The 15,409-nt window shown below is 39.6% G+C and overlaps 1 protein-coding gene across 1 annotated transcript in view; it reads right to left on the bottom strand.

Annotated features, from left to right (window-relative positions):
- The window catches only part of cblb (Cbl proto-oncogene B, E3 ubiquitin protein ligase), an 81,900-nt gene that overhangs the window by 10,427 nt on the left and 56,064 nt on the right, over positions 1-15,409 (bottom strand). Inside the window, 6 exon segments of the mRNA XM_046860735.1 lie at positions 1,750-2,118; positions 2,722-2,907; positions 4,552-4,749; positions 7,417-7,548; positions 7,682-7,769; positions 9,669-9,806. Of these exon segments, the coding sequence (XP_046716691.1) occupies positions 1,750-2,118; positions 2,722-2,907; positions 4,552-4,749; positions 7,417-7,548; positions 7,682-7,769; positions 9,669-9,806 (1,111 nt within the window).

Here is a 15,409-nt window from a genome sequence, read left to right as displayed (position 1 = left end):
AGAGAGAGAGAGAGAGAGAGAGAGAGAGAGAGCGCACTGCTCTTCTTCATATAGCCTACATTTCTGTAGCTCAGTCCCACAGGAGAAAAAAATCATCTGATTCTGGTTTAAACTAAAATTAACATTTCGTTTAAATACGTATTACAGTTTTTTGCAGGCATTATTTTTCGTGTCACCTCGCTGCAGGCAGGCTCTAGTTCTTCTTCTCTCTGACACACTTCCGCAATGCTGAAACCAACATGATTGTGGTCCTGTGGTGATATTTAATGAGTCCCCCAATAAAGCTCTGCCTTCAAATGTCACCCTGGCAGGAAGAAGGCACCACTCAAGAGATCACACGTGGCCATCTCTGCCTTTTCCTCTCATCCTTTCTGTTGCCCCCTCACCCACACACACTTCCCTCTCTCAGTATTATGGGCACTATTTAATACATAATCCCCAAATCTAAATGTGTTCTGTTTCTGTGTGTCTGTTTCAGTCTAGTTAACTCAAGGACTCACAAAACAGCAGGCGCTGGTACACTGACGCTAAATCTGCCATCCGACAACTGCACCCTGATGGTTTTTGATAGTTCTGCGAAAGAAACGGACATCTCCTGCTCCAGTGCCAGGTTCTGCTCTTCTACACACCACACATGGCCCAAATAGCCTGAAGGAGTGAATATTTCGCCTGTTGCTTAGTAACAGATTTAGGCAACCCTGACCATTGTCTGCCCAAAATAGAAGTGCAAGAGAACTACCAACCGAAAGGTACAACATGGTCCTGACCTTTTACGTGCTGAATCACTGCAGGTAAAGATCTAAAGGGGGGGGGTTTGCACACTTCACACAGTGGGTGGACAGACCCTACTATCTAAGTGCTAACAATAAAATTTCAGTTCACAATAGCAAACTAAATATTTCCCAGGTTTAGAATTTGTGCATGAAAAACAGCATACCAAATTTTGGCAAACAGCAACAATATATAAATCTGCATCAGACTTTCTGTTGACAACAGGAATTAACTAAGTAATAATAAACTATATACACTGACCAGGCATAACATTATGACATTATAACATTAAGAACAGTGAGTGAATAACATTATCTCTTCATCATGGCACCTGTTAGTGGGTGGGATAAATTAGGCAGCAAGTGGACATTTTCTCCTCAAAGTTGATGTGTTAAAATCAGGAAAAATGGGCAAGCGTAAGAATTTGAGCGAGTTTGACAAGCGCCAAATTGTAATGGCTAGACGACTGGGTCAGAACATCTCCAAAACTGCAGCTCATGTGGGGTTGTTCTGCAGTGCTCAGTATCGTGGTCCAAGGAAGGAACAGTGGTGAACCAGCGACAGGGTCATGGGCGGCCGGCCCTGTCCAACAGACAAACAACTGTAGCTCAATTGGATACAATAATTCTGTTGATGCTCGACAGGTCGGGGCTGATTTGGCAGCAAAAGGGGAACCAACACAACGTTATGCCTGATCGGTGTATAACTATGAACTACTAAGAGATGCATAATTGAAATAAAACCTGATCCTTCTGCTGTTGTACAGAAGGATTAAATCATTCAGGAGATCTTATGATGATGCAAATGACATTCTCTTGTTAAAGGAATCACACTATGCTTTTGATAATGGTCCATTTAATACTGGGACATAAATGATGTCAAGGTCCCATTTTTTACTCAGGAGTATTCAGTTGCTTCCGTCTACAAAAAATATCCAATTGCTGTTTGGAAGTAATTCTCTTTATGACTGTGTCTCACCTTACTACAGTCCGTGTGTGCATCTGGTCTATAGCCGATGGCGCTGCAGCTTAGGGGTCTGCCATTGAGGTGAACAGGCGCAACGTGTGCAAGTTTGGGTGAGCGCTCCATTCCTGCTCTGCTCTCTGCCATGTGACTTGTGTCTTTTGGGCTCCAGGCCTCTGAGGGCAGAGATATGTCTCGAGGAAGTCCTGAGGAGGAGGAGGAGGAGGATGAGGAAGAGGAGGAGGGCGGCACTGCCAGCCAGGTGGCTCTGAAATCAGGGGGGATTGGAGGAGGGCGTTCAGGAGGAGGTGGAGGAGGAGGGTCTCTCTGAGGAGGTGGAGGAGGCAGAGGCTTGTCCTGCTTCCTGGATGCACCTGGCGAGCCCTGAAGGAAGAGGAGAGTGTATTTACACTCTTGTTGTAATATACATTCATCTGTTTGTTTATCTTTAGTAACAATTTGATCCTGGTTAGGTTCAGTGGGCATGGGGCAGGGATAGACTCCTGGATGGGACCCCAGTCCATCACAAAGTAATGTGCACATACATTCACTCGCTCACAACAAGGGAAATTCAAATGTAAGCAATTTAGCATACTGGCATGTTTCTAGGTGGTGGAAACACCTAAAGCAGGGGTCTCCAATCTGGTGTGGGTTCAGTTTTTCATTCGAACCAATCAAGAACCACACCCTAAAATCATTGAAAATTTACAGATCTTGATATTTAAACAGGTAAAATTTGTTGTTGATTGGAATGAAAATCTGTACCCACACGAGCCCTTTGTGGGGAAGTTTGGACACCCCTGACCTAAAGAACTCGAGCAGAAAAGCATATGGACCCAAAGTTAAAGATTGTCAAAAAATACTTAAAACAGCACAAAACAAAATCCGATTTGGAATCTGACTAAGAAATATCCCGTTAATATCACTAAATAGAGATGTGACAGTGTGTAACTTAAAGTAATAACACTACAGATACTCTAAACACACCTTAGGTGAGCCGGTGGGGCTGGCAGCAGGCGAACGGATCACGCCCTTGTGGATGAGGTCGAGGCGGGGTGGTACTGGAGGCAGACTCAGATGCTGAACTCCCGCATGATCAGCGACGGGTTTCCGGCGTTGGCTCACAGGAGAGGAAGTGGGAGACATAATAGGGGAGTTCTGGAGCTCTGAACACTACGGGGGGGACGATACTTATGATCAGAGTAGTCAAACCACTAGGTTTGAAGTACACAATCTTTTTATTACGTTTAGAATCATTATAAAATATTTTTTACATTCCATCATCCTGTACCTAATAAAAGTGTCATTTAGTATACTGAGCTACATGAATAATAGTTCAGCATGCTCTTTAAACTGCAAACAGAATTAAGAATAAAGTCAATAATGCAGACCGGGTTCAGTCAATCTGCAAGAAAACCAAGGCAGAATTCTTTCTCTTTTGAAAGTGGTTGATATTTATACAAGTGAAAAGAAAATCGGACAGAAATGTCCCCTTTAAAAGGTGTCTGCTGTAAAGCATATATGCGAGATCGAGACCAGAGCTGAGTGGAAAAGTTGTTTGAAGTGAAACATGGGAGCACAACAGAGGACAAAAAGGACTGGATTGTGTAATGATCACAGTGGATAAAGCATGTTGCCTGCTACCAGTGCTAGTACAAACAAAAAAGTAGTAAGAGGTATGAAAGATGGGATGATGAGAGGATAACTAATCATGGCCTTTAACACTGAGACCTTTGCAAGTCTGGATTTAAATCTATACAGACTAAGCTTAGACTTGTACCAAGTAAACCTGTGATTCTGTACTACAAGTCAGAAACTAGATATATTTTATCACTACACTTTCTGACCAATCATATAGGAGGATTCAGTAATTTCCTCGAGCAGAAAAGCTAGGACAGTAGCTTTGAAGTTGTTTATTTTAGTTAGGGTTTTTTTGCTTATTCTAATGAATTATTTCTACTGTAAATGTTTGTTCAGTTAGACCTGTAGGCTTATAAGCAATTTATAATGTTATGCAAAGAAAAATGCATTATTGTTGACATGCTGAAGCTTACAGAGGTTTATGAACATTTATGGAAGAAGCCAGCAGTATCATGCTTTCTCTGCACAAACATGTTGTTCTTTCATTTATGTGTAACTTTCAGTAGGAACACATTCGTTTAGCATTTGTACAAGGAGTCTTCAATGTCAGCACTTCAGCATCTGAAGTGGTGGACGGAGTACAAAAACCATGTGCTTGAGTGAAAGTATACATGCTCGGTAAAATTATGACTCCAGTATTTGAGTAAAAATCCAAAAGCCTTCAAATGTACTTAGCTATAATGTTCCTATTATTATTTTTGTCACAAGACTCTTCAAGACTGTTACTCTTAACACACCAATCTATAAATATTGTATTAATGAGTCAAACACACTGATTTCTATAAAAATTACCAGGGACCAAATAAAAAACAAAACGTTACGTTTTTATCCACTCAAATATATATATATAAAAAACGAGTGATTTCGCAAAATGTAGTTGAGTAAAAAGTAAAAAAATTTTTTTGAAATGCAGTGAAGTTGTATTGACGTCTCCCCAAGTGGAAATGTTTCAGTAAAGTACAGAAACGAGAAAAAGCTACATTTACATGTCTTTCATTACTGTCCACCACTGATGTGTGTGTTTCTCTGGGTGCCAATAGAAGTTATTCGCTATAATGATCAACATTTATCCTTGAATTGAAGTAAATTCATTCATACATTTTGCACATTCTTATTGATGAAAATTTGCTGTGGTGTAAAAGAACATTTTGGAGTTTGATACTTTTACACATTTACCTTCCTGATGGTCAGGCCGTTCATCACTAAAGAATCTTCTCGATCATCCTCGTCGTCCAGGTCCAGCATGGGCGAGTTAAAATGCTCCAGAAAGAAGCATTTGGCGCCTTCGTTTCGGGGGTCAAACGGGTCCACGATAATTGGCTCGGTGCCCTTGATCTCACAGCGACAGAATGGACAGCCCTGACCATCTGACTCCTGTGGAAAGTGGGGGATGTTACACATTAACTCGAAAGAGCAACACACGCACTCATACACAATTCCAACACACAAATCAAAGTGCCTTAAATAGTCGGCCACTCTTAGCAGAAACAGACGCAGGCATGCACTGACGCATGGACAAAATCGCACACAAGCTCAAGAGCCTTTGGTGAAGCCAGTCCCAGCAGCTCAGGCTTGCTTATTTGTCTGAAGCTGTAAACAGGGTCCTGCTGTGGAAACACTTCGACTACATGAGGAAGTGCTTTGCTTGCCGAATCGGAGGCGACAAGAGCGGCAATCACCACCAGCTGCAGAACACATGCTCTCGTAATGCCCTGATCTCGAAAGTCCGGCACCTCGGCATTTCACACCACAGATTCCAAACTGATTCAATACCCTACTACTCTTTGAAAGAAAAAAAACCCTTGCAGGATGGATTAGACATTCACCCAATAAAAACAAAAAAGAAAAAAAAAAGAAAAAAAAAAAAAAAAAAAAAAAAAAAAAAAGGAATTTGCACTCTCTAGGGGGTTCCATGCCTGGTGACGGATCGCACATGGCAGGAAAAGCAGAACATTCATCTTTCATTTCCTCAACTTAAACTTGCAGAATCAAAGAGTGTCAATATTTACAAGAACAAAAGATGATTATGGAGGCCATCTGGACAGGGACTCGCGTGACACATCAAAGCACTGGCTGAAAGCTAATACTAATTACACTTGCGGGAAGAGAAAATGAGAGCTTGCTGTTATCAAGCGCTATTTAAGCTGTTTAGATTGAGCGGAGGAAACGTTTTAAAGTGTAGTTCGGGGAGATCCGGAGGCTGGCGGATGATAATTTTTTAATATTTATAATTTTAAAATATTGAGTATTTTATTTGGAAAATCACAACCTATCATTATTAACATTAATAACTCCTGTTAGAACAGAGTTATAGTTATTAGCCTGACTTGAATGGGATTCATCTCAACCTGAAAACTGATATTCACGATAATAAAATAAATAATCTCAACTTAAACCTACTGTATTCAGACATGAAGGACAAGCTCTTTCATCAACTATTGTGCTGTATTTTTACACACTATAATGGCAAAAGTATGGTATGTGCTTTTTAACTAGTGCATTCCACATTTCGTCCCAATTTGCTCCTATATTTCCCTCCATTCTTCTGGGAAGATGTTCCTCTAGATTTTGGAATGTGGTTTGGAGATTTGTGCTCATTCAGACCCAAGTGTCAGGTGCTGATGTAGGTGAGGTGAGGAGGCCTGTTGTTCAATAGGGTTGAGGTCAGAGCTCTGTAGCAGGAGCTGTTCCACTTCAAACCATGCAAGGCATATCTTCATGGAGTTTGCTTTATGCACAGGGGCATAGCATTGCTAGAACAGGTTTGGGTTTCCTAGTTAAACTTTATGCAGTAGAATCTCATGCTACTGAATTTCAAGCTGTGCCTTCAGCTTTGCTGTATCTGTTTAGGAAAGAACCACATATGGTTTCGGAAAAGTCAGGTGTCCCAATAATTTTGTCCATTTGAATTGTATTTACACAATGTGTAAAATGTTTAAACGGTTGGATTTGTTTCATTAAATGAACGTGAGTGTTATTTTTACAGTTAAGAGGTCACTGGTCAAAACGAACCCACCAGATTAAAAAAAGATTAATGGTAAACCAATGAACCCACACACCGTTCTGACGGCACAGAAGAAGAGTTGATGTTGCAACACCATGGACTCAGAAACAGTCATTTCTGGAGATGCAATTGACACCATAATATGTGCCATCTATGCATAGGTTCCTATACACCACTACTAACTGCCTATATAGCCTGCATCCGAAAGACTAGATGCTACTAAACTATTCCTTGTTAAGCAGCACAGATGCTTTAGTGAGAATTTGATGCAGAAATACACAACATAAAGCAATATCTCTGATCCACCTTTAAATAATTGTAGACGTTAAACCAACACACATGCGCGTGCACACAGAAAATCTAACACACATGTATGCAATCTGGGACATACTTTGCCTTAAATTTGGGGGGTCATTCCTTCCCTGCTGTTTTATCATACAAGAAGAAGGTCAGCAAAAGGACAGCAGAGACATACTGTCCCCCTTTCCCAAGCTGTTACGATCTAGCGATATTTCAGCAAAGGAAAAATATTCTAAAGTTAGAACACAAATCAATTACCAGAATACTTCACGGTGGTATATGAGGGAAATCTGTAGAATTATTTCCATATTTTATCTTTGTGTCTGTTTTTTAAATGTGTTCGTTTAAACAAATAAAACTGAACCGTACTTTACATTTTATACCGTCCAATTTGCAAAGCCAATTTGCAAGTTTTCAGTAGGCAAATTTTCCTTACAGTGCAGGGAAATGTGTCGAAATTCTTGTTTGCTTCAAATTCCCTTCCTCTCAGATATTGTATTAGCCGTGTCTTTCTGCATGAAAAATAAATCTAGCAATGTGTCGCACATCCCCCAAACGTCTTTCAATTCTGCGTTTGCCGGTCGGTGACGCCTGACTTTGGAATACACGCTGTCCTGCTGATAGAATTCACTATGAACACCAATTAAGTAAAATCAGAAAACAACTAGGACTCAGATGAAGCTCAAGAGCTCTCACCACCCTCGCTTGATTGATATACACATCTTGTGTGCATGTACCTGCCAGGCTGTGAGACAGGAAGTGCACATCAGGTGCCCGCATGGTTCGATCTTCACATCTTTATCGTTCTCTGCACAAATTTTGCACAGCTGAAATGTAGAGCCCATCTCACAGTACAACTCGTACTGCTCCTGTGGAGAAAAAGTGGCACAAAGGTCACCGATCCCATACACAAATATTTGCATTTTGATATTCATAAGTGTATAATAGCAAGTGCACAATAATGAATAAATCATTAATTATTTAATTAAAACCCCTCCTCACCTGAGTGACTTTAATGTGGTCATGTGGGGTGGGTTCACACAGGCCAGTCAGGTCTGGGTTATAACTGCGACCATCAGGAAACAGATAACTGCAGAGGAACAGACAGCATGAGGTCAGTGCATACAGCAAAACTGAACAAAACACGCCCGCCAAATCCTGTGTGAAGATAGGATCTTTTTTACTGACAATCCACATTACCGTGATCTCTCGCTTTACCTCTCTATCTGATCACAGAGGCCAGATTCGGTCCATGGAATGAGAGAGGAGCAGTCACGCTGCATTAGCCACAGTTATACACCCAATCAGACAGGGCAGGCTTGAAAATCAGACAAGGAGGAGGACGCGGACGTGTCTGTTTTACCAATGTCAACATCCACCTTCGAAAGCACTCGTATGGCTGATCATTTCATACCTTGAATGTTTTTTTCCTGATATGTAGTTATTAATAAGGAAACCATGTATTTATATTATAATTTAAAATTAGCATTAAAAAACAATTAATTCATGACATGGATTTCAAATTCCGTTGAAATGTTTCATGCGAATGTTTCATTGATTTCATTATCATTCTAGTTATTACTCGTTGTACTCATTGCAAAGACTAAATGACAAATTGGGGCAGGCATTTAGCTGCCCCATGCTTGGGGGAGGAGCAAAATAGAGGAGAGGTAATCAGAGGGTTGCCATGGTTACAATTGGATTAGTTTACAAATATCCAGCAGTCTCTAAAATCTCTAAAATAAGGATAATGTGTGGATAATGACTGTACAGCTGAAATGCATGTATTAAGACGTGCAATGATATTACCCCAAACCCAGATTGATCTGTGTGATTACTCAAAAATATTCCCCGGCTAGTATCCTATAGCAATATCATGCATGTTCTGCTCAATTCAAATCCAGAGCCATGAGCTGCTGCTGTGTTGTTATCAATAGCGAACAAAAATTCGGGACAAAACCAAAAATTCTATTGCTAAACTGAGACAAAAAACCTGTGAAGCATGCTATGACTGGCTCATCATATCCGAGTGATCATAGAGACCTGAATGATGTAAGACGTGTTGTGATCTCGGTGTCAGAACGCAGTCAGGAACAAAGAGGTGTTCAGACAGACAGGTCTGACAGTTAAGCAGTGAGAAACCTGACAGCGTTGCTTTTAACTGATATCAATAGGAACACCTGTCGGAAATCAGAGAAATTCCAGAGCGTTTTTCAGAAACAACCGATCGAATTGTGGCTGTCAAAGCATACGAGTTTGAGAGCAGGCTCGAAAGCAGCTGATTTATATGTTTTAAATCAGGAAAAGTGTGTTGTCCAGAGACACGTCTGTATGGGTTTCCTTTTAGTTCTCCAGTTTCCTCTTAAAAACATGCCCAAGGGTGGACTGGCAACGCTATAGTGCTGTAGGTGTGCATGAGTGTGTGAATTTGTGTGCATGCTGGCTAACAGACTGGCACCCCTTTCAAAGTGTATCCTCGCCTCACACTGTTTCCAGGGTGGCCTCTGGAACCAACACTATTTTGACTAGAAGAACCGCTTACTACAGCTGAAAGAATGACTATGCACTTTTTAAATACAGGTACAGCAGGTACACAGAGACACGTGAGGAGATTAACAGCACCGGGATATCGCTTCAGCAACTGCGACCGCATGCAAATACAATGAAGAGAAAAGTACTAGATTTTTTATGCAAACCCATTTTTGTTTCTGTACTACACTTTGTTGGCCTTCCAAAAGTCCCCTTTCGATCTAAAGCGGCCCAGAGCGCAAATAAGCATATGCAAAAAGAAAAAAAAAAAAAAACACTCTGACGTATCATTTCCTGATCTACTTCTACATACAAATCTTCAATACTGCTCACTACACAAATCGCATGCAAACTTTATTTGCACATGCAAATCAGAACTTATTTATAACACCGTTTTTTTCTTTTATACTTGGGTTTTATAATATCCTCTCTAGAGTGTTGTGTGCGATGCAGCACTTACAAGCCTTCCCGGCAGCCATCGATGAGTGCCTGGAAGAGCGGTTTGTTGTGGGGGATGGTCTGCAGGATGTTCCCATCACCAGTGACATAGCCGATGGCCCACTGGCCGAGGCGCGTGCAGCTTAGTCGAAAGATGTAGCTGGAGAAAGAGAGATTTTTTTTACTTTTAACCAACATTCAAATATTATATGAACTAATCTAGTATTTAGACAACGAGCACAATGTCAACTAAAAAGCAAAAAAGAAAATGTGACAGACTGATGCTATATTTGAATCCTCAAAAGATATGGCATTGTGAATCAGAGGCAGAGTTCTGATACTTACAAAAAGTTCATTATTGGCTTTCTATAAAAATCTGACCTTTAGGATGAACTGGAACACTGACTGCACCCCAGGCCTCCTTGCCCTACATCAGTATCTGACTTGAGTACCAACCTTGTGCTTATTTTCTACAAGCACACTCCAAACTCAAGTGGAGCATCTTTCCAGAGAGAACTAAATGTGGAAGGGATGTTCAAAAAGCCCATACAGATCTTATATTCCATATTTTAACTGAACAGACCTCTGTGCTTTACAAGAAAATTAATTCGGTCCCCAATCCGATTTAAGGATTTGTCCACTTTATGGTTCAGTGTACAGTGTTTGTTGTAAAGCTTCATTTATCAGTTTTGCTCAATACCAATTCACCTCTAAGTGCATTGTAAGTGGGTATATACAACCTAAGTACTTAACAACCGAATATTTTCCCTTGTGTCATGTTAGGAAATCACTTTAAGAGCCTTAACATCTCTAACAATGAGTAAAAGCCCTAACTGCAGGCAAAACTCAATTCAAATGCAAGACAATGTTTTTCAAAAGTATGCTTAACAAAAAATATATATAAAAAATAAAAATCCCTCCTGTGCAAAATACGAGTTTAAGTGTTTAAGAGACTTAAAAAGTTATAAGTAATGAAGTACTTCGTTACTGTATTCAAGTAGATTTTTCTGGTATCAGTAATTTACATCACTATTTTTTTGACAACTGTTTACTTTCACTCATATCTGTACTTTCTTCTTCTTACATTTTCGTTACTTTAGTTTTAATCGATTGGATGACGACCAATATTTTTTCTTCCCATTGCGTTTTTTCAACCTTTTTCTCGTCATTGCGTCGCTTTTCTTTAACCCACCACAACAAGGCAACAAGACGTCTGGGGTTAACGTGACTGAGACAGAGGGAGTCAGTGAAGTAAACATGACTGAGAACAGAGACATTCCTCATCACCTGATCATCATCATCTCTGCTCTGCTTGTGTTCTATATGATGGTTGTTCAGCCTGGAAACATTTGTCAGATAACATTTTTTTTTCTTTTATATTAATAGGTTTGAGGTCCACCCTTTAACTTGAGTAAATAAAGTGTAGTCAGTACATCAACTTTTACCAGAATTTCTTAAAACATGAGTATTTGTACTTCTACTTGAGTAAAGGATGTGTGTATATATAAAGCTAAACTAAATAGGCTAATCAGTTAAATTGACTAGTATAGCGCTTTTCAATTAAGCCCTGCTATCAATTTGTCGTATTACGTTGTGCGAAACTGCAAATTGAAAAATGTATGATGTGCTTCTTCGCACTCAGCTATTTAAAGACTCCTCTCAATCACCTAGCAACAAACACTCCAGATTTCACTATGCTGAAACACAGGGGCATGCGAAGGCCCGTCGTGGCATGGCGGAGGAATGCAACACTATGCTGATGACAGAGAACCTTTCTATTCCAAAGAACAGGCTCGGAACGAGGAACAAGAAAAGCAAGACATATCAAGGCCTGTTTCCAACAGCAGGTATGTCACATGACTAAATCCAAAAATAAACGAAGGTGAAGTAATAGTGCATGCGGGTTTAAAGTGCTACATGTAAACAGTGGTATTTACAGTGCATGTTCAAACAAGAGATTTTTTACACTTTCAGAATTCAGATCAATTACACACACACACACACACACACACACACACACACACACACACATTCAGGTGTTTATCCAATCACGTGGCAGCACAGCAATGAGTACAATTATGCAAAGACAAATCAGCAGCTTCAGTTCATTTTCACATACTTTAGAACATGGGAAAAAATCTTTGCGACTTTGATCGTGACATGATTGCTGGGACCAGACAAGCTGGATTACGTATTTCAGAAACTTCTGATCTGTGATTTACGCATCAAACGGTGTAAAAACACAAAAACAGCATCCAACAAAACAGAAGTTCTGCAGGCAGGAATGCCGATTTGGTGAGAGAGGTCAAAGGAGATTGGCCTGGCTCATTACAGGAAGTCCACGGTAACTCAAATAACTACTCTTTGCAATTGTGGCGTGGCACAAAGCATCTCAAAAAACAGATGGAGAATGTTCTACAACAGCTTTTTATTTCTGTCACAAACTCGTAACTCGTGAACAACATTTGACATTTAAAGACAAAGTGATGCACTTGTTTTCCCCAATACTTATACTTAGATCAAGAATACTTTTTTTAACATTTGCTTTTTATATGCGCTTTATAATAATTTTTTTTTTGTTCTGTGCAAAGTTTAAAGTGTAGAACCACTAGATTCAACCAGAGACCCTTTTGTCCAACATTAAACCTAAAGCATTCTGATTTCTTCATCATATATGAGGAGTTTAACTAGTTAGATCACAAAAGTCTTACACTGTTTCAGCAGTAAAATCTACGCTGACTAATTCAATAGTGTTTAAATCTGTATATCGACCGTTCAACAAAGCTAGAGACGTCAAAAACATCGATTTGGCGCTTTCAGAAAAACAACACTGGCGGATGATGTGTCTGTAGTCAGCCAAAACAAAAGGACCAACTCTTGTTCAAAGCGGGAGCTTTCTCTTGTTGCCTGAATAAACTTTCCACATGACAATGACCTCAATATGGTTTTCTTTCGTTTAACAAACAAAATTAACTAATCCTTTGTTTATCCACACAGTCTGTCTGCCATGTCAGTATAATAAACAGCTGTCTCCAACAATGGCTGGCAAAAGAGAAAACTGAGAGACAGCTCATTAAACACATACTTGAAAATGCTAACTTGCTAAATGAGGCTAGCGGTCTTCGGAGTATGAATATTTTGGGTCTCCTGAATGAAAAGTGTTCAGTGTATTCTAGTCATAACCTTTAAATCCTGAAGATGCTACAACCATTCATGGCTAGGAGCTGATTCTTGTAACACAGGGTGGAAGGTCTGACATACAGTTATACGCCCCCAGGCAATCACAAAGACAGTAGCCAATCATGATTGCCCATCATTGATGAGGAGTTTGGTGGGCTTTATGGGTTTTTGAGAAAGCCTTTACCCTGTTGGTAAGCATTTTATGACCGGGCAAAAATAAATCTGGGAGGTGTCTTCAGAAGTGGTGGACAGTAACAAAGTAAATGTAATTAGTTACTGTGCTTGAGTAGCTTTTTCCCGTATCTGTACTTTACTGTAGATTTCCACTTTGGTGGATTTTTACTCCAACTTCACCAGGTCACCAATCAGGGTTTTGATCTTGTTTTGCTTGCCGGTGGTATCTGTTTGATAATGCATGAACATACAGTTCAGCATCAGTTTAACAGCAAGCAGAACATTAAGAGTAATGAATAATGGAAGACGCTCCTGACTCCAACTTGACACAACTTTCGTGGCCTTATTTGAAGATGAAAAGAAAGTTTTGGGATCGTGATCATTTTAATAGATACCAATCAGTGAAACATTATCATCATTCTATTAATAGATTGGTGTGTTAAGAGTAACTTTGGAGTCTTCACATAAACGAAGTTGATTAAGAAAAGAGTCTTGAGACAAAAATGATAATAGGAACATTATAGCCATAATAAATCATAGTACTTTGGATACTCAAGTACATTTAAAAGCAAATACTTTTCTATTTTTACTTAAGTTTAAAGGGAGCACTTTTACTTTAGTCATAATTTTACAGGAGTGTGTCCCTGCTGTAAATCAACTACATGGTTTGTGTACTTCGTCCACCACTGGGCTCCTTTAATGATTCCCTATGCATTATTTTGTAACTTCTGAGCAGCACTTGGGCACTTATCTTTTTTCACTGTACTGCATTGTTGATAGCTTAAGTGAAAGCAGCTTACTTAAATCATAGCCCTTGTTTAGATTTGTTTCGGCAGGAGAGAGAGAGAGCACATGAATCATGCTTAGGCATAGACCAAAACAGACAAAAAGAAAAAAGAAAAGCATAGTACAGTAAAAACATAACTTGGCCCTTATTTAAACTAACTATAGCTAATGAACCAGTCATATTGTGTATTTTGGATGGTGAGACAAATTGTCAAAGATGCAAGCTGTTAAATAGACATACGAGCAGTAGAATGAGTCAGAGGATAGAGCTGCCACAATCTGTGAAGTATAATATGTTGCCCTTAAAACAAACACACACACACACATAAATTTATATATATATATATATATATATATATATATATATATATATATATATATATATATATATATAAGGTGGATTAAGTAACCAAATCAGTAAATTGGTTCCTGGTTATGTGCTGAATGGAAAGTGGAACACATGTAGTCTGTGGGCTATTGAAATAAAATAAAATGCACTTAGATAAAGAATAGTTATATTCACTATTATATGGCTGAAACAAAATAAACCGGTCTAATGCACAGACCATGAACCAATTTTATTTGAATTGCCCTGTACAGTTTATAAGTAGTCTCTACCAGCCTAAGCCACAGTAGCTGTACAGTCTATGGAGAACTTTATTGTGTTGATGAACACAATGGAAGTTTATTTCTCCATTCGATTTTCTTTTTTCAAATTTAGCCCATTCAATAGCACATTAGTTTTATACCATCTCCATCGGGCTCTCTGTACCATTTAAATCCGGTTTGTTCAGTGTATACATCTGTCTAATCCTGTTTACACAGGAGATCATTGGAGAACGCTGCATCCGTAAACATGTAGCGATCTTAAGATTTACTGTGACTACTGCAGTGGAATTGTAAACGACAGGTTTGGTAAGAGGTGTAGCGTCTTCTCAACTTTCAGTCTGACAATACAGTAGATTTTATTTTCACTCTCTGTAGACTCTTCTACAGAGAGTTCTCGCTCTTCTCGCTGAGCGAGCCTCTGTTCTATCTCGGTGTAAAGAAGGCTCGGAGTTAATAGCATCTCATCTGCACCACACGCTGCCCCTTATATACCATTGGTTTATTTATCTTCATCTCCATGCAAACAAAGACGTACAGAAACGGTCCATTTAGCAGGGCTGTGTCTTCTTTCTTCTCGATAAGCGATAAATATGAATAGAAACAGAACGTCAAATGCGTACATGAGCATGTTTGCGCTTTGGTGTTGAGAAACCAATTTGGTTTCCTCGACATGCATTGTTTTATGGAGCGCTGCAAGTGTCTTTGTACCAAGAGACAGACAAAAAGACAAAAACAGACAAATACAGTTCTCTTTATATACCGTGCAGGCCAGATGATTTCGGCTTAATTAAAAGGGCTGAGAGGAACAGCAGGAGAGCTGTGGACAGCAGGAAAGCAGAAGGAGGTAGGAATAAGATCTAAGAGCTGGGAGCAACGAAGCAGCTTAATGAGCTCGTTCCCTAAAGCCTTGTCAGACACGCTTCTGAGTACAAGCAGAAATTAATTTCTGGAAGACTGGAGTGTACAGTAGGAGACTGCTGTTTGCAGACTGTCTATCAACCAAGTTAGTGGGGA

The sequence above is a fragment of the Silurus meridionalis genome, chromosome 11 (assembly GCF_014805685.1).
Source record: "Silurus meridionalis isolate SWU-2019-XX chromosome 11, ASM1480568v1, whole genome shotgun sequence".
Lineage (NCBI taxonomy): Eukaryota > Metazoa > Chordata > Actinopteri > Siluriformes > Siluridae > Silurus > Silurus meridionalis.
Note: the sequence above shows the minus strand (reverse complement) of the source record. Positions and strands in the feature narration are given on the sequence as shown.